Source organism: Lissotriton vulgaris, chromosome 10 (genome assembly GCF_964263255.1).
Source record: "Lissotriton vulgaris chromosome 10, aLisVul1.2, whole genome shotgun sequence".
NCBI classification, from domain to species: domain Eukaryota; kingdom Metazoa; phylum Chordata; class Amphibia; order Caudata; family Salamandridae; genus Lissotriton; species Lissotriton vulgaris.
The window spans coordinates 547,177,431-547,198,508 of NC_141698.1; the positions used below are offsets into that span (position 1 = coordinate 547,177,431).

A 21,078-nucleotide genomic window follows, 5' to 3' on the forward strand; every position below is an offset into this window, starting at 1 on the left:
CCTTCTAGGAAATCTTTAACTACAGGCATAAGGAAGAAAGATGTCTGATTAGGAGACTTCCTATATGCTGTGATTGCAGCTAAATGAACCCTGATGGAGGGGTATTTCAGGCCTGATCTCGCTAAATGCAATAGATATGGAAGAATCACCTGCTCTTGGCCATGTACCGGGTCAAGAGAGTGCTCATGACTGTAGGAAGGTGGATACCTGACTATGGTTACCCCCAACTTTTTTTGCCTGGTGTTTTGCTGGTTTTCCAACTTAGTTGGCCTGGGACCCTGCCAATCAGGACCCCAGGCCTACTGCTCTCTCTCTAAAAATGGATTCCATGTACCTTAGCTACATTTCCAATTGGTACTGGGCCACCTTATCAGACCCTGTAACTCAGGGCATAGGTGTACCCAGGGCCTACCAGGGGCTGAAGCATGTATTATGTCACCCCTGGATGGCCATCTAAATCTGACACAACTGGCTGCACGACAGCCGGGGCAAGGTGGTGTAATCACCCTTTGCTTTAGATATAGTATACCTATATCTAACCCTAAAAATGGACACATAGATTCCTATCAGTCACTCCTATGGCAGGCCTTGACAATCCTGAAGGCAGAGTGCTTGGAATCGTGTGAAATGGTGCTCTGGCATGAGCTGAGCTCGTTTGCAGCTTGCGGAACCAAGTCCTAATAGCTGTTCCATGATAACGCATACCATATACTCTTAAGTGCATTATAATCCTCGCGGTTAAATGCTATCTCTGGTATTGCTTTATCAAAACATGTCGAGTAAGGTGTCATACGAATTGGAATACTAACCCCTCGCCAATTCTGGCGACGGGGTTAGCATTCCACCCTTCTAGAGGGACACGACATGTATGTAACTGTGAACCCCGGTTAAAGTTAACTGAAGCCTCAGCTCCACAAAATGGATGCAGCCACCACAGACACGAGTCTGACCTCCTGCTGCTGGGAGTCCTTCCAGCGAGGAGAGCTTGAACAAAGGGTTTCCTGTCGGGGGCGGTGCTAGCACCATCCCAGACAGGGTTTTGTGTATCCTGGGTAGGCAGGGCTTTACAGGAAGGTGACTGCAGAGTGGCACCCCGGTGCTCACTATGCATCTGCCGGCTAGAACCAGTTCCAGGGGCACACCAGCCCCTGGCCTGGGGAAAGTCCGGCACGGGAGAGGGGTGTAACCACCCCCCTTCCTGGTCCCACCCCTAGGGCAGGACCTAGTCGCGTACCCACCCCTTTCTTTAGGATAAAGGCAGGAGCGGGGACCCTTCCAAATTAGATCATCTTTGAATCCTGAAACTACTTTCTACGAAAGGAACTCAAGACTTCTTCTCAAGATTTCTCCCTTGTGACTAAGGAGTAGTCACCCTGCATCCGCAGGCACCATCTAAGAACACTGCGGTTTGCTGCACGTCCTTCCTCAGGAATCCGACCGACCAGCACGACGAGACCCGGCTTCCCTGGCACCTCTGACCTCTACCTACCTCTACAGCTAAGCTGAGAACCGTAGGTGCGACGAGACCTCGAGGGACCGGCCATCATCAAACTGCACGACTTCCATCCAGCACGACCGCCAAAGGATCCTCTGGTGAGTGCTTTGGGGTCCGAGAAGCCCCGACCCTGAGCAGCTCCAGCACCGAAGTCCAGCCTCCCAGCATCCACGAGATCTGCGTGGGGCCCTTCTGCTTTTTGCTGCTCACCGCGTTGTTTGGCTACTAGCCCGCTGGCTTGTGGCCTTCCTAACGACGCCCAACGACATCACCGCTGCTGGTCTGGTTGCTCCAGACTGGCCCTTGCTCCCTTCCAAAAGAGGAGCACCCCGGACCCTCCTGGTCCACTCCAGATGCCATTTTAGGTCCACCGCGTGGGCTTGAAGTTGCCAAGACTTGTTGCCCCAATCCTGGGTCCAGCGACGTCGACAGCATCATCCATCGTGGGACAGCTCGCACCTCCATCCTGGTCGCCGACAACGCCTCCTGGTCCGTGAGATCTGCAGAGCACAGCGTTGCCCACTCACCTAGTCGAGGTGACTACCATCCGGTATCCTCCAGGTACCACCTGACTACTGGCTAGTAGTCACGAACTTGGTCCCCTCTGCTTTCAGGTGTCATCCATCTTTGATCCAGGCTTGGATCACTCGAACTATCTTCACTGGTCGCCTGCCAGCAACTTCTTTCTTCAGGCTCCTGGTTCGTCTACGAGGATTCCCGACGTCTTTTCAGACCTATGCAGCTGCAGCCCCTGGGCTAGGTAACTTCGGCATTTCTGTGCCCCAGCATAGCCTCACTATCCAAGGGTCAGGATCCACTGTCGTTTTCGATCTACCTTATCGGGTTCGCCCGAGAACACTAACTTTGTCTTTACTAGCTCCCATAGACTTTGTCCCGCATCCCGAGTGAGAGTGCACACTCTGCACCCGAGTCCCCTAGGCCTCCTACTAGTAATCTGAAGGTTCAGTAACGTAGTCCTAGCGATTCCAAAGCCTATTAGTACAGTACTTACCTGCTAGTAATTTCGCATTCCACTTCCATAGTATATGGTTTTCCGTGCCCCTCGGGCATTTGTGTAAATTGTGCAACTTAAAGTATTTTCATAAGAGTTTTGTTGTGTGCTTAGTACCCTGTCCTCATAAAGAGTACAGGGCTGTTGTGATCTAAATAACACTTGTCCTTTCACTTGGTGTTCAAGGGGTATATGTGATGGTATAACATCTGGCTTAACACGCCCTCTAGAGTTTAGCCCGAAGACTGCTCGTATCCACGCTACTAGGATAGCTGGTCTATAAGGTTGACTTACAACCAATCACCATAAGGGTTGTTTGGACTGATACAAAGTGCTCACTAGAATAGTGAACATTATATATCAGGCCAACTTCTCACAATGACACCATAAGAAGAACCTCTTCCACTTGAAAGCGTAGGACTTCCTAGTGGAGGGTCGCTTCGATTCTTTAAGAATAGTCATGCAGTCTGCTGGGAGGTCTAAATGTCCATACTGGATGACCTCAGGAGCCATGCCGTCAAGCGAAGGAAAGGAAGGTTGGGGTGCAACACCTTCCCCTGGTCTTTGGTCAACAAGTCTGGACGGTATGGTAAGCGCCGGTGAGGAACCTCCGACATCTGAAGAAGATCGGGGTACCACCACTGGCGTGGCCACTCTGGTGCTATCAGGATCATTCTGGTGTTGGTCCTGTAGAACTTCTGGATCACCGCCGGGATCAGAGGCAGGGGAGGAAAGGCGTAGAGTGAGGTCTGAGACCAGCTGATCAAAAGGCCATTCCCCAGTGATCCCTGTTGGGGGAACCTGGACGTGAAGACAGGGCATTTTGTATTGGCCGTGTCTGCGAACAGGTCTACATCCGGTACGCCCCAACACCGAAAAAACCTCTTGAGCCACTTCCTCGTTGAGCACCCAATCGTGCGCTTCTACGAAGATTCTGCTGAGGCAGTCTGCTTGGACGTTTTGAATTCCTGATAGATTAACTGCCACGATGGACAGGTCTCTTGCTAGGAGCCAATGCCAGATAGCTTGTGCTTCCAGAGACAAGACTCTTGACCTCGTGCCTCCCTGTTTGTTCAGATAGAACATAGTTGTCATGTTGTCCGTCTGAACCTGGAGGTGGTTGGTGCGCAGAGCAGGATAAAGAGACTTGAGAGCAAGATGAACTGCTCGAAGCTCCAGGAAGTTGATATGGTAGCCTTGCTCTACTTCGGACCAAAGGCCTTGAACTTGGAGTTGGTCCATGTGAGTACCCCAGCCTTGAACGGGGGCATCCGTGACAATTGACTGAGATGGAGGAGGACGATGGAATGGCACTCCTCGGAGAAGATTGGATCGTTTCAACCACCATCTGATCGAGTCCCTGGCTTCTTGAGGAAGCAAGACCCGGTCTTCCCACTGATCCGATCTATGAGACCACTGATCTTCGAGGGCTTGTTGTAGAGGTCTCATGTGAAGGCGAGCATTGGGCACAATGTAAATGCATGAAGCCATCGATCCAAGAAGAGAGGACACTTGTCTGGCTGTGGGGGCCTGATTGTCCAGAAGAAGGCGACCCATCAGGAGCATAGATGACAACCTCTCTTCTGAAGGACACACGCTTGCCTGAAGTGAGTCCAGAGAAGCACCCAGGTAGTGGATCCGCTGGGAAGGGTTGAGAACTGATTTCTTCAGATTGACGTGAAGACCCAACGACTCCATCAGTTTGAGGCAGAACGACAGATTGTTCTGAAGCAGCGACGGGGTGGAGCTCTTCAACAGCCAATCGTCTAGATATGGATAGACGAAGATCTTTCTTTTGCGGAGAAAGCAGCCACCACCGCCATGCACTTGGAGAATGTCCGGGGTGCAGATTTCAGGCCAAACGGCAGCACTCGATATTGGTAGTGACGACGTCCGATCTGAAACCTTAGAAACTTCCGATGCTTGATTGACACTGGTATGTGGAAGTAGGCGAAGTAGGCGAAGTAGGCGTCCTGCAAGTCGATGGCACACATCCAGTCTCCCTGATGAAGATGTGGGAAGATCTGGTGCAGGGCGAGCATACAGAACCTTTCTTTTCGTATGAACTTGTTTAGCCTTCGAAGGTCTAGAATAGGCCTGTATTCTTTGACAGTTCCTCGTTTTTTAACCAGGAAATATCGGGAGTACACTCCTTGATTTTTGTGAGTTGAGGGAACCTCCTCTATGGCCATTTTCTCTAGAAGGACGGAGACTTCGTCTAGTAGCAATTGAGTCTTGTAACGTGGAAGATGTTGCGATTGGGGGAGAACCTGCGGAGGAGGAGATTTGAACCTCAGCAAGTAACCATGCTGCACAATATTCAGCACCCATCTGTCTTTTGTAATGGATTCCCACTCTGTCAGATGATGAGAAACACTCCCTCCCACCGGAGTGGTGAACAGACGTGGAGGAAGTAATGCCTCAGGGCTTAGGAGGTTGCTTTGAGGAGGGCTGCTGTCTGTTATTGCCACCTCTTCCTCTGCCAGGACGACGCTGCTGGAACTGCGTCTTCTGCTGAGACTGGGATTGCCACTGAGGGGTTTGAACCCTCTGCTGGAAGGACTTCCTGTCTCCTTGACGAAAGCGTTTCTTGAACTCCTTGTGCTTTTCTAATCCCACAGCTTTGACGGTGTCCATTTCTGCCTTCATTTTGGACATTTCGTCGTCCGTGTGTGGACCAAACAGAGATTTTCCATTGAAGGGCAAATTCAAAATCTTCTTCTGGGCGTCTGGTTTGAGCCCTGTCAGGCGGAGCCAGGCCGAACGACGGGAACAAATACCACTTGAATAGCCATGAGCCGCAAGGTCAGAGGCATCCACTGCGGCGCTAATAACTTGATTGGCTACAAGGCCTCCCTCCTGTAAAGTCTCCAGAAAATCTTGACGATCTTCTTTGGGGAGCTTGTCTGTAAAGCGAGTCAGGGAGTCCCAAAGGGACCTGTCGTACCTTCCAAGCAAGGCAGAGGCGCTAGCCACCTTCATAAAGGAAGAAGAGGTGTTGCATACCTTCCTACCAAAAGAGTCCATAACTTTACTATCTTTTTCAGGTGGTACTGAGGAAGAAGAAGAGCCTGCATGGGACTTCATGGCAGCCGCCACAATGATGGAATCCGCAGGAGGATCCGATCTGAAGAACAAGGGATCCTCTGCAGGGGCCTTGTACTTTTTGGCTATCCGAGATGGAACAGATCCCACAACTGCTGGTGTGAGGAAAGTAGCCATAGCTGGTTCTAGGAGGCCGGGGACCAGAGGCAGTAGAGGCCTGGGCGCTGTACGATGACGGAGGGTATCAAAAATCACAGAAATGGGAACCACTGGAGTGTGCAGCGTGATATTCACCTTTTTTGCTCCCCTGACCAGCACATCGGAGAAAGTCGCGAGGTCATCAATTGGAGAGACTCGGGAAGGAGGCGTAGAGGAATAGGTCGGAGAATAATCTCGGTAAGACGACCTAGACGAGGGCGACCTTGTGGAAGATCTTGTACGCCGCCTCTTATGGGACCTGTCACGATCCCTGCTGTGACCGTCCCTGGACCTAGAGCGATGTCTTGATGGAGACCTCGGTCTTGGCCGGATTGGAGATCTTGGTCCGACAGGTGTCCTTGGCCGCACTGGAGAACGTGATCTGACTCGAGATCTCGGCCTGGGTGAAATCCTGGGACTCCGAGGAGATCTAGCTGGTTTTGCTGGAGTCTTTGCCTTAGAAGGGGAATATGTACGGGAGTAATCCGAGCCCGGACTACTCCGTCCAGATACAGCACCTTGAGGATGTTGAGAAATCAAGCTGCCCGCAGATCTGGGCGAAGATTCTGGGGAGACCTGCATGATGTTCAAGCCAGGAGATGATGATTTTCCTCCTGAAGTCTTAGAACCAGGGGACTCCACCTCTGCCGTCACTTTATCCATCGACGGCGAAATCCTCGACGTCGAAGAAGTCTGGGTGACTAGTGGCGTCGAGCGGTGTCTTGAAGCTCTCGACGGTGATCGATCACGTCGTGAAAGGCTCGACTGAGAACCTCGACGTCGATCAGGAGACTTCGACGTCGATCTCCCTCGACGTCGATCAGGTGGAGATACTTCATGACGTCGTCTCGACGACGATTCTCGACGTCGTCTCGACGATGATCTTCCTTGACGTCGCGTCGACGGCGACCTTTCCTGGCGTCGCCTCGGCGTCGACCTCCTTGACGTTTAAGGATGGGATCTGACAGTCCCTCTCGACGGCGGCCCGCTAGCCAGCGGCGACCTAGATGCCGTCCTAGCTCTCGACGCCGATCCCTTCCGGGGCGGCGGAGAGTGTCTCGACGTCGACGGAAGCGTCGACGGAGACTTAGATGTAGTAGCAGCCATGGACTTCGAGCCCGAAGCATGGCACCTCGACGCCGACTTACTTGACTGCGGCGGAGATCTTCGACGTCGTGAAGATGATCTGGGCCTTTTTGACGGCGACCTCGATGGAGTTCTTCGACCTTTTTCTGGGCCCAAGAGAAGTAGAGACAGCACAAGCTGCAGCCAGGAGAAGAGAGCGACGAGTAGCGCCCCTCCTAAAAACTCCTTGGAGCCTGTTTGAGGCGTAATCTTAAGACGCGTTAAAGGTTCAAAATTGACCTCCTTAAGAGAGTAGACGAATCGTCACTCTATATACCACATTCACCTGGTCCTGAAGAAAGCCCAACTGACCTACAGAGGCGTAACGTGGCTGAAACATGTCGACCATTTTATACACTAGAGAATTGAATATGTACGAATCCTAATAAATTCCATCAACATATTCTTGGATATTCTCAACCTATAATTCAATCCCGGAAAATAAAGTGCAGCTCCCTGGAACGATTGAATTATTTTTAACAAATCACTCACATACCACCCACTATCACTAATCACTACTGTTTTTAACCTAGGGTGTTCTCCTCCTGGTGGAGGGTGCATACCAACTGATCCTATGATTTTGCACAGACATGTAAACAAAGGCGGAGAATCAACATTTACCGCCCATACCACCATCGTTACACGTAAATGAGGGTCTTTTACCAAGGGACATCCCAGTTAGAACTGTACCCAGGTTATACAGGACAAGTGATCCTCCCTCCCCCCTTTTGATTGAAGAGACTCCAGACAATACATAACTCAGCTGCCAGACTCATCCTCAACCTCCCCAAATGAACCCACATCACCCCCCCACACCTTAGGAACCTCCACTTTCTCCCCATCTAGAAAAGACACCAATTCAAGATGCTGGTACACACTCACAAGGCCCTGCATGACCAAGGTCCAGCATACATCAACTACTGCCTGAACTTCCACTGACCGTCTAGACTCTTCCAATCTGCCTCCCTTGCCCTCACTCACATTCCCAGCATCTGCCGAAGTTACAGCAGAGGATGATCTTTCTCCTACCTCACCGCCAAGTCCTGGAATGGCCTTTCCCTCCACCTCCGAACATCATCCTTTCCCCCACAATTCAGAAAGGGACTAGACTTGGCTCTTCGACTGAGTGCAGCAAGAACCTAGTGCTTGGATACCCCCTCAGGTGATTAGCTGCGCTTTACAAATCCGAGCGGACTGATTGATTGAATTGTTCGAGAATGGAAATCCTCCAGTCCGCCATCCATGAATAATTGGTGGTCACTATTTTGTCATCTTTTCGAAATAAAGCCTGCAATTTTGTAAGTTAGAGTAAAAAGTGGCCAAAAGACATTACAAGACTCCTGGGAGATGTTTTTTTTAGAATTGATAACTTGTCTTTCTTTTGATTATCTCCTAATGAATTTGCAGACATGGATTGGTCTGCCTAATAGACGCTTATATTTTTGGTGATATTTAATCTGATAAAGTACATTGAGATTTTAAATATGTGTTGGTATATTTATTGTTTCTCTATTTTCCAATAAACATATACATGTAAAAAAAGACATCTTTAAACTGATCACAGTCTGTGCTGGCAGCAATCCGTACTTAGCTCCATTAGCTTTGGCTGCATTTTCTCTTTCTCTTTGCCTTTGCATTGCTACTTCAAATGCTTCACGTTGCTTGTTCCAGTCCTCTACGTCTGTTTTTGATTTGTTGTTCCGAAGTTTATTCTATTCTTTTCTGTCTTTTGCTGCAGCCATGTTCCTCTCTCTCTTTCTCAATTTTCAGTCACATGTCTGCTAAAAGAACTGGCATCAGTGTTCAATCTCGGTCACTGTTCATGATGTTCTGCTCAGGATTCTCTGCTCGTGTTTTTTTCTTGTTCTTATTCTACTCTAGCTCTGCTTTTTGTTTAGTTTTCATTCATTGTTTCATTAGCGGTCTGGCATATTGAGGCCCTGGACCTTAGAGGTATGCCCATGCCTCTGGTCTCTATTGCAAATCAGATTGTTAAGCAAAGATAGCAGCAGTGAGTCCCTGCCTGGCTCTGGGGATAGGTACTTTTCATCAACTGTACTCCCATGGTGAGAATGGATCCCAACAGACCTGACCTACACTGTAGAAAACACCCAAGTGAGCCAATATAAACTGTCTACCCAGCATGTGTATATCAACAGAGGGCAGATTGACGCCCACAATCACTTATATAGTCTCACACTAGCAAAAGTAAAAACTGTGCAGGTGGCGGTATATTCGGAGTGTGCATAAGGAATGTCTAGATCCGGCCTTACAACGGGTTGCATAAATTGTTTAAATGTGCACTTCTACCTGGGCTCATTAGTGCTTTTGTAATACCAATGTGTGTGTTTGTGCACAATATGTTGTCCACTAAAACAACCCATATGTCTTTCAACTATAGAGCTCTTTCTAAAAATAGCATAGTTCTTTCCATTAAAGCTCATTCTCGCTATCTTAGATTTCAATGTTTGAAACAAGCTGACAGGTGCTTCTCTAACTAAAAAGGCTGCACTTGGAAAAACCCTTCACAATTTACAACTCGATAGCCTTTAAAAAAAAAAAAAAAGGAGGCAGCTTGAAACCGGTAGCAGCGGCTCCTAGAAACAGCTGAGTTTGGAATGTGCCCGCTATGAAGCCATACTGCTGATCCAACCCCTTTTGTTTTGCTTTTCTAGCGGTGATAGGTTTGGCCATTTATGACTTAGTTGTGGGTATTTTGATAGTACACCGCTGAGAAGTGCATGATATTGGCACCATATAATACCTGCAAGGGGTTTCACACTGGCAACATCCCAGACCTTCGAGACCTTTCCGGCGCCACTGGCCAGCACTCCATCTGCAGTTGGGTGGAACTGTAGGGTCTCGACCTGGCAGCCTTCCGGTCCCAAAGTAACAGCCGCAGAGGAAGGAAGATCCTGTCCATCAGGACCCAGGTGCCAGACCTTCACCTGTGAAGCACACAAGACCAAAGGAGCATGAGAAGGAATCCATATCTATCTGTGGATAAAGATTGAAAGGTAAATACAAGTACAGTGGACACCAGCTCATCAATCAGAGTGCATGTGTGTAGCTGTGTAGGTAAATCGATCGGTGTAAGTAAATTAATGAACCAATGTCCACGAGAAGTGCTTTAAATGAAAACACAAAGGTACAGGAACTCAGGGTTAAGAACATTTGTTTGGCACTGAGACGCGCCAATACTCTACCATTAAAAGTACTGAACCAGTGCTGGGAAGGCGGCACTTCCCCCTTCATATTAAATAAATGCAGGTATTCCGTTTCTGACAGTACGTTCTGATTTGTATGTGATATGTGAGTAAATGAGATAATGTATGGGCGAGTATAGCTGTGTGCGCATGAACATATATTAGTGTTTCTGAGCGAGAAAGCAAGCAAGCTTGTTTTGTACACACAGCAAATGGAATTGCTTCACATGTGCTGTGGTTAACTGGTTGCAGAAGAATAAAAAAAAATACTTGTTTGAAAGATATTTTTTTATATATACATTTTTTTGACATAGATGTGTTGGATTCAATTTCATACTTTAAAAAATGGTTAAAGCCATGGATATAAATGCATAGCTGCTGTCTAGTAAACAAAGACCGCCAACAACACAGCTAATACCAAACCACTAACATTAACATAATGTCGTTTTAAATAGGACAACTTGTACCCTTAGCCTCACGGGAGAAAACATAGTGTAACCAAATAAAGTAACAGAAAAGAAAGTGATTCCAAGTGTACGTGTTGAGTGTGATTGCGAAGGCAGTCTGTGTGTTCAGATCATGGCCGTGGGTATTAAATGCAGATGCCTGAGTAGAGCAAGTACTCCGAGCAGGATTGGGTGTACCCCAAGCAGAGTAAGTGTAGACCAAAGAAACTGGAGCAGCACCACCTAACCGTGCCCACAAAAGCGAACCATGCAAAAACCATGGAGAGCCGTAAGGGGTTAACTTTATTAGAAATTCTCTATCTTTCAGTACTTTTTTGTAAAAGTAATAACTTGATCTCTTCTCATTTTTCTGGTTTTATTTTATGTGTTTGTGTAGCGAATGTTTGTTTTCACTATTTCCACATGGTACTTCCCTCATCAGTGCTCTCCAGAAATGGACCAGTTGGTCTCCTCACTTCTTATCGGTACCCTTTGTAGTATGAAAATGAGTAGTTGTTGCAATCTTCTTCATTGTTTGCAGGAATCTGTCTTGGTTGCCTGGAATACTGCTGTAACCTGCACTTTACTGGGTCTGTGATTCCATTCTATCCTGTGGCGCACTTGATGTGGTGCCATGGTTATGATGGAATACAGGTGGCGGTTGGAGACTGAGGGTGAGAATGAAGACTGTGGAAGAAGCTTTTTTTTTTTTAAAAGCGCACGAATACCCAAAGGTGTCTTGGCGCTGGACCCAAGTAGCCATGACAGAAGGAGAAAAAAATAGCATAGATTCAATGGATTTAATTAAACAACCAGGTTTTCAGACTTTTTCTGAAGGTAATGAGGGAGTTGGCTGCTCAAATATCAACTGGGAGAGTGTTCCAGAGTTTAGCTGTACTGTAGCTTATACTTCGGCCTCCCCAGTTTGTCGTACGAATTTTAGGTACCAGCATCAACCTGGTGTTAGTAGACCTTAAACATCTACCTGGGTGGTAACATGTGAACACATTTTTTAGTGGCTCAGGCCCAATATTGTTCAAAGCCTTGTACGCAAGGCAAAGTATTTTAAACTTGATACGCTGAGTTACTGGTTGTCAGGATCCGCAGCATCCGCCGCATCAGTGGCGTGGGGCCGACAACAAACACGGGCAGTCAGGGTGTTAAACTACATTTCCCGGCATGCTGCGCATACGTCACGTAACAACGTGGGATGCGCGTGCATACTGGGAAATAAAGAGATGCCGAGAACGGCGGTGAAACGCCGATAATTCCATTCAGCTACTGAAGGATGCCGTGGTAGGATCTATGACTTGTTTTCTGCCCCAAGTCCTACGAACCTGTGAGTAATTGTTGGTTTTGGGTGTGCGAGGTGTTGGTAGTTTCGATCCCAACAGCGCACACCATTTACTGGTTATCATCGGTGTTTCTCTCGGCTGAGAGGAATACGGTCACCAGTCATCCTGTAAAGGTTTTCATCAAAGAGTTATTGGGCCGTTTGCAGCCACAAGGATAGAGACCTGAGAGTTTACAGTTACCTACGTTTTGTACCAAAGAACTATTATGTTTATTTCCAGTGAGAAACAGAGGAGAAGAGTGGTGCGATAGGACTCACCTTGTGTGATATTCAACACTGAGCCTCGCATTTCCCTCAGAATACTTTCACATGGGCATATAGAACTTTGTGTGTTCATGTGTAATAGCTAGGCGATTACCTTTGAGTGAAGTTTAACCCGAAGGAAACCTTACGCCAGTATTCTCCTTGTGGTCTCATACATTGATGCAGAGTTCATTTGTTCTTTCCCTTATTTTCATTTCTTCAGGAGACATGAGGGGTATTGCAGTAATGGAACAGACAAGTACCCAGATTAAGAGAATTGTTGCATAGTGCTTGGTATGTGTCCTATGAATCTCATATAATAGTGGCACGTGTGGTTACATACAGGGATCTTTGATTGTGCTTTGTTTTATGTTCGCAGTTGGGTATAAGTTCCTGATACCTCCTCAGAACCACTGTCTCCCTTTGGATTTGGCCTTTTGTATTTTCCTTTACAGGTATAGCCTAAACGCTTTGGGAAGGGGGAGGTTGTTTTATAGAGACCACAAGAAGCTCAAGTTTGTAGACGGAGCGGGGTGGGCTTTTTTCTAAATCCTTGTTCTTTGTCATTTCAGATCTCCCTCCCCGCTGTCCCCTTCCTTTCCCGCGACGTCTGCATTGTCTCAGTTGTCTGTAATTCTGTATTCAGACTCTGGGGTGGTTTAGAGGGGGCGGGAATTGGACTCTCAGCACTGCCCCGAGGAAGACGGAAAGCGGAGCCTGATACTGGTAACCAGTGGAGTTTCCGCATGTCATCTGAAACAGATTGATATTTTGGTACATCCAGCAAAAGCCTAACAGCGGCATTCTGTACCATTTGTAGTTTTTTCAAATGTTGCTTCTGTAACCCAGGATAAAAGCCATTGCAATAATCTAATTTCGATAGAACTAACATTGTTACCACCGTCCTCCTAAGGTCTGAAGGGATGAAGGGTATAATCTTTATTGTATTGTTGGTGGAATGAAGGTACTTAGAAACTATACTGGTGTTCAAACCCATCGACCGACTTTTTCAAAAAAGAGGGGGAAAAAATTCTAATGAATAGAGTCCTCTCGTAGGCTTTCTCTCCCAAGGACTCAATGGACATCACAATGTCAGCAATAACTAGATTGTTCAGAAGCACTTCCTTTTCAGGAAAACCCCACTTAAACATTGCTCCCCTGGGTACCTGAAACTGAACATACTCAGAGCAGCAGCAGAATACCAACCATGAAGAATCTAAATCAGTGCCTAGTAATGGAATGACGGATGCTTATTTTGATATCTGTTTCAACAGCCCATTGTGTATTTTACTTTTGTTGTACTTGTTTATGTTTTTTTTTTCTATTCAGACAATCTTATGTGCAGCAATCTGATACCCTTGGGTCATGTTTGTGCCCTAAATATATAAAAGAAAAAAATTGCTGTCTTTGACTTAACATTGGTAATGAGCTACATGTGAGGAGAAGGAGAAGAACATCCACCAACACCCTTCTGGAATCCTGTTGAACTCAGCAGGACTGGACCCTAGACATGACTGTTGGGTCTGCTGAACATATGTATTCATCATTGTGAACATCTTACTTATTGGAACAAGACGAACAAACGTTGAGTAATAGGTAATTTTTTATGGCTCCTAAGCAGATAAATGAATGAATGAATGACAGGAAATTATAAAGCGCTCAGCTACTCCAAAAGGAGTGTCCCGGCGCTGCCGAATCACACAATACTGTCTAAGATGGTTTAGCTCCCAAAAAGCCAAGTTTTGAACAGTTTTTTAAAACTCGTCAGATCCATAGAGGGATAAGCTTGGAATAATACTGTCTTACTTGACAGTTAACGTGAGGCCTCTTTGGTAGCCCACAATGCGATCACAGCTCAACAGGCATGCAGTAGAAGTTTGAATCTTATCACTGGAACACTAGGAGCTCTGCTGCAGGCACAAGTGAAATTTTTAGGTCTCGCCAATTCTATCCCGCAGGGATAAATAGGCGAGATTATAGTAAGGGGAAAAGAAAAGTCTACTTAGCTGCGGATCGTGTACAGTTCATGTGAGCTATGCGCGTGCACATCATCGCCAGCCACATCACACACCACCATTTGTCTGTGCCTCGGCATCAGACTTCAAAGGCTGTCGCTCCCCCGCATCAGACTTGAAAGGAATGCACTCCACGGCCACAGCCTGCAGCTTTGGGCGCAATTTTGAGGCTGCTTTGATGTTCTCAGTGAGCAGCGAGAAAATCAAAGCGGCCGCGAAATGCTCACCATTTGCTTCTCCCTCTAATCTGTTTTGCTTGGCCTCGAAATCTCCTCCCCTCGGTTTCACTTTCTCGTTATAACAACTGACCATCTTTCTTTGCCAAACGGTTTCCCATTTACTGTTTAAGTGTATATCTTTGTTCCACACTAAACTGCCTAAACACGGTCAAATACGGACTACTACGCTTTCTTTACTGTATCCTCTCTGGCGTAAGGTTAATTCGTGATACACCTCTGCTCACACGACTGACAAGTCTTGCTGCATTACTCCATGGCAGCTGCTCCCGCTAACATTTGTCGGACGTTTTTTTTGAAAACTTACTACTTTTCTTTGACAAACGTTTCTCATTCATTGCTTAAAGCATGTATCCTTGTTCCACACTAAACTGCTCAAACATGCTTAAATACAGACTATTACGGTTTATTTTCTGCACCTTTTCCGGCCTCAGGTTAATTTGCAGTCCAGAGCTCCCTCACTCACGTCCTTGATGATCAATTGATCTATCACAGTTAAGAAGTAGTGTCCTCCTTCTTATTATTTTTTTTTCTTGATATGCCTTGTATTTTGAGTTTGATTATGTAAACATGTAGTAGGTTGATCCTTCTAAATGAATAGGTGATAACTGTCATGTTAAAACCAGTTGTTTATTTATATCTATTGCGTAAAATATATGCAGTTACAGTTTCCCATATATGTATAAATTAACACATGTATTGGTTCTGACTTCACTGCAATATCCATTGGAAAGAGAATTACATCGCAATGGATACTGTTTTGGGGGGACCTCACACACCCTCATCCCCCTCACCCTCACACACCCTCACTCACCCTCACACCCTAACCCTCACAACCCTCTCACCCTCACTCACCCTCAAACCCTCACACACCCTCACCCACCCTCTCCCTCACACACCCACACCCTCACACACCCTCACCCTCTCACCCACCCTCACATTCCTTCACACCCTCACCCTCACACCCCCTCACTTTTACACCCGCTCACCCTGTCACCCTCACCCTTACACCCCCCTCCCTCACCCTCTCACCCACCCTCACACCCCCTCATCCTCACCCTACCTCCCCCTCACCCTACCTCCCCTTCACACACCCTCACACCCCCACACCCTCACACCCCATCACCCTCACACCCCCTCACCCTCCCTCACCACCCCACACCCTCACACCCGCTCACCCTCACAACCCTCTCACCCTCACACCCCCTCACCCTCACACCCCCTCACCCTCACAACCCCACACCCTTACCCTCACACCCTCACACACCCTCACCCTCACACACACCCTCACTCCCCCTCACCCTTACACACCCCCTCACCCTCACACCCCCTCACACTCACCCCCTCACCCTCACACACCCTCACCCTCACAACCCTCTCACCCTCACACCTCACTCACCCTCAAACCCCTCACCCTCACACACCCTCACTCACCCTCACACCCTCACACAACCTCACCCTCACTCCCTCACACACCCTCACCCTCACACCCCCCTCACCCACCCTCACCCCCACACCCTCACCCTCACACACCCTCACTCACCCTCACAACCCTCTCACCCTCACACACCCTCACACACCTCACCCTCACACCCCTCACCCTCACTCACCCTCACCAGCATAGCATAACAAAACATAGCATAGCATAACGAAACACAGCATAGCATAACAAAAAAACATAGGATAGCCAAACATAGCATAGCATAACAAAACAAAGCATAGGATAACAAAACAGAACAAAGCATAGCATAGCATAAAAAAACATAGCATAACAAAACAAAGCATAGCATAACATAACAAAGCATAGCAAAACAAAACATAGCATAGTATAACAAACCATAGCATCGCATAACAAAACATAGCATAACATAACAAAGCATAGCATAACAAAACAAAGCATAGCATAACAAAACATAGCATAACAAAACATAGCATAACAAAACATAGCATAACAAAACATAGCATAACAAAACATAGCAAAACACACAAAACATAGCATAGCATTACAAAACACAACAAAACATAGCATACATAACAAAACATAGCATAGCAAAGCATAGCAAAACATAGTATAGCATAACAAAACAACAAAAGATAGCATAACAAAACACAACATAGCATATCATAACAAAACAAAGCTTAGCATAGCATAACCAAACAAAGCATAGCATAACAAAACATAGCATAGCATAACAAAGCATAGCATAGCATAAAAAAGCATAGCATAGCAAAACACAACAAAAGATAGCATATCATAACAAAACAAAGCATAGGATAGCAAAACTAAAATTAGCATAGCATAACAAAACAAAGCATAGGATAGCAAAACAAAACATAGCATAACATAACATAGCATAACAAAACAGCATAACAAAACACAACAACACATAGCATAACAGAACATAGCAAAACACAACAAAACATAGCATAGATTATCAAAACACAACAAAACATAGCATAGCAAAACATAGAATAGCATAAGAAAATACAACAAAACATAGCATAGCATAACAAAACATAGCATAGCATAACAAAACACAGCATAGTATAGCATAACAAATCAAAGCATAGCATAGCAAAACATAGCATAGCATAACAAAACACAACAAAACATAGCATAACAAAACACAACACAGCATAACATAATAAAACAAAGCCTAGAATAGCATAACCAAAGAAAGAATAGCATAGCATAAAAAACATAACAAAACATAGCATAGCAAAACAAAGCATAGCATAGCATAAAAAAGCATAGCAAAACACAACAAAACATAGCATAGCATAACACAACACAACAATACATAGCATAGTATAGCATAACAAATCAAAGCATAGCATAGCAAAACATAGCATAGCATAACAAAACACAACAAAACATAGCATAACAAAACACAACATAGCATAACATAATAAAGCAAGCTTAGAATAGCATAACCAAGGAAAGCATAGCATAGCATAAAAAACATAACAAAACATAGCATAGCAAAACAAAGCATAGCATAAAACACAACAAAACATAGCATAGCATAAGAAAGCATAGCATAGCATAAAAAAGCATAGCAAAACACAACAAAACATAGCATAGCATAACAAAACAAAACAAAAAACATAGCATATCATAACAAAACAAAGCATAGGATAGCAAAACAAGACAGAGCATAGCATAACAAAACAAAGCATAGCAAAACAAAGCATAGCATAATAAAACACAACAAAACATAGCATAGCATAGGAAAGCATAGCATAGCATAAAAAACCATAGCAAAACACAACAAAACATAGCATAGCATAACAAAAAGCATAGGATAGCAAAACAAGACAGAGCATAGCATAACAAAACATAACATAGCATAACAAAAGATAGCATAACAAAACATAGCAAAACACAACAAAACATAGCATAGATTAACAAAACACAACAAAACATAGCATAGCAAAACAAAACATATAATAGAATAGCAAAACATAGCATAGCATAAGAAAATACAACAAAACATAGCATATCATAACAAAACATAGCATAACAAAACATAGCATAGCATAACAAAACACAGCATAGCCTAGCATAACAAATCAAAGCATAGGATAGCAAAACATAGCATAACAAAACAAAACACAGCATAGCATAGCATAACAAATCAAAGCATAGGATAGCAAAACATAGCATAACAAAACAAAACATAGGATAGCAAAACAAAACATGGCATAGCATACAGCATCACTCAGCACCACCACAGCATCACTCAGGGGCACCACAACATCACTATGCGCTACCACAGCATCACTGAACGCCACAGCATCACTCAGCGCCACCACAGCATCAATCTGTGCAACCATTCAACAACAACTGGTTCAAATATGTTCTCTCAATGTTTCAAGCTTTATTACAAATTAACAAAAAGATGTTAATATTTCACTTCTGTTCTTGGATTTTCGTCACAATAAAATACACTGAACATAATCTTCACAACAGTTATCTACAAAAGTTTAAGCTATTGCCATTATAAACTACAATAACTTTTATTTAAGTATTAATTATTTTAAAAATTAAGCCGTTGTTATTCGTAACATCAATACATGTAAGTCACGTAAATACAACACATATTGCATTACAAATGCTATAGGTGTCACATTTGCGAAAGTTATAACTATTGGCATTGTAAATGACAAAGCTATTAATTACGCTATTTTCAAAAATAAAACATAAATAAAAAATGTGTCATTTTCAATACCAATAGCTCAAACGTTCCTAATGCGAGACCTATTGCATTGCAAATGCTTGTTATTCTTGAGTGCCGCTGCGCGAGGAGCGTGAACTGTGGTCTTGTTTGTGCACTAAATTGAGGCCGCAAGTCTTTTGGGTTCTTGAGATGGTAGCATCGGTGTAGATGGGCATCGGATGCCTGTCATCCCCTGAGTCTTCGCATCAGCAATGGTCCCGTGCTACGTCACAATGTTGTGTGACTCACTATGGGTCAAACGGTAGACTGTTACAGTTGCTTCCTGTTTTAACTGTGCCATTTTAACCCACGTAGCACTCGAGTCCTCAGTAAATACTGGAAGTGGCTTCCAAGGAAGTCTGATTATTTTCTACAGAATATTCAGTACGGATTTCTTTTGTTTTGCTTGAGGACCTTTGGATTACATAGCACAGCTGACTCTGGTAATTCAGTCTATTATTTTAACTTATTTTGTCAGTAAATTTCTTTAGCCTGCTTTAGTTTTGCATTTTCAGGTTATTGAAGAATGTCTGCTGCAAGTATGTCTTTGCAAAAACAACAAGTGATGGACCGAATGTGGATCACTGTCACACATTCCCCCAGTCAAAAGATCTGGGCCCGAATCCATCGTTTTTTTGCACTCCACACCACCCTGGGTTAGACAATGGCGATATGCAAATCAGCGCTGACCCTGTTGCCCCATGGGAACAGTCCAGTCCGAACTACAAAAGCCATGTCCTTCCCAGAACGGAATCAAGCATCCGAGGACCGGACCGGTTTCGAGGTAACACCTCTCATCAGCCCGGCTAGCCTGACTCCAAGTGGTGTGGAGTGCCTGGGACCCACGTCTGGGCATCCCCAGCGCACTTAGGGCGGCAATTGCAAAAACAACAAGTGATGGACCGAATGTGGATCACTGTCACACATTCCCCCAGTCAAAAGATCTGGGCCCGAATCCATCGTTTTTTTGCACTCCACACCACCCTGGGTTAGACAATGGCGATATGCAAATCAGCGCTGACCCTGTTGCCCCATGGGAACAGTCCAGTCCGAACTACAAAAGCCATGTCCTTCCCAGAACGGAATCAAGCATCCGAGGACCGGACCGGTTTCGAGGTAACACCTCTCATCAGCCCGGCTAGCCTGACTCCAAGTGGTGTGGAGTGCCTGGGACCCACGTCTGGGCATCCCCAGCGCACTTAGGGCGGCAATTGCAAAAACAACAAGCGATGGACCGAATGTGGATCACTGTCACACATTCCCCCAGTCAAAAGATCTGGGCCCGAATCCATCGTTTTTTTGCACTCCACACCACCCTGGGTTAGACAATGGCGATATGCAAATCAGCGCTGACCCTGTTGCCCCATGGGAACAGTCCAGTCCGAACTACAAAAGCCATGTCCTTCCCAGAACGGAATCAAGCATCCGAGGACCGGACCGGTTTCGAGGTAACACCTCTCATCAGCCCGGCTAGCCTGACTCCAAGTGGTGTGGAGTGCCTGGGACCCACGTCTGGGCATCCCCAGCGCACTTAGGGCGGCAATTGCAAAAACAACAAGTGATGGACCGAATGTGGATCACTGTCACACATTCCCCCAGTCAAAAGATCTGGGCCCGAATCCATCGTTTTTTTGCACTCCACACCACACTGGGTTAGACAATGGCGATATGCAAATCAGCGCTGACCCTGTTGCCCCATGGGAACAGTCCAGTCCGAACTACAAAAGCCATGTCCTTCCCAGAACGGAATCAAGCATCCGAGGACCGGACCGGTTTCGAGGTAACACCTCTCATCAGCCCGGCTAGCCTGACTCCAAGTGGTGTGGAGTGCCTGGGACCCACGTCTGGGCATCCCCAGCGCACTTAGGGCGGCAATTGCAAAAACAACAAGTGATGGACCGAATGTGGATCACTGTCACACATTCCCCCAGTCAAAAGATCTGGGCCCGAATCCATCGTTTTTTTGCACTCCACACCACCCTGGGTTAGACAATGGCGATATGCAAATCAGCGCTGACCCTGTTGCCCCATGGGAACAGTCCAGTCCGAACTACAAAAGCCATGTCCTTCCCAGAACGGAATCAAGCATCCGAGGACCGGACCGGTTTCGAGGTAACACCTCTCATCAGCCCGGCTAGCCTGACTCCAAGTGGTGTGGAGTGCCTGGGACCCACGTCTGGGCATCCCCAGCACACTTAGGGCGGCAATTGCAAAAACAACAACAACTCGCTATAAGTGTACTGGGGATGCCCAGACGTGGGTCCCAGGCACTCCACACCACTGGAGTCAAGCTAGCCGGGCTGATGAGAGGTGTTACCTCGAAACCGGTCCGGTCCTCGGATGCTTGATTCCGTTCTGGGAAGGACATGGCTTTTGTAGTTCGGACTGGACTGTTCCCATGGGGCACAGGGTCAGAGCTGATTTGCATATCGCCATTGTCTAACCCAGGGTGGTGTGGAGTGCAAAAAAACGATGGATTAGGA

The 21,078-nt window shown here is 46.1% G+C and overlaps 1 protein-coding gene across 2 annotated transcripts in view; it reads right to left on the reverse strand.

Moving 5' to 3' along the window:
• Positions 1-21,078, reverse strand: part of LOC147688502 (coronin-7-like) — a 1,252,182-nt gene that overhangs the window by 1,113,547 nt on the left and 117,557 nt on the right. For both annotated transcript variants that reach the window (XM_086941395.1, XM_086941394.1), the window contains exon 5: positions 9,640-9,823. In XM_086941395.1, coding sequence (XP_086797521.1) covers positions 9,640-9,823 — 184 coding nt within the window. The remainder of the gene's footprint in view (positions 1-9,639; positions 9,824-21,078) is intronic.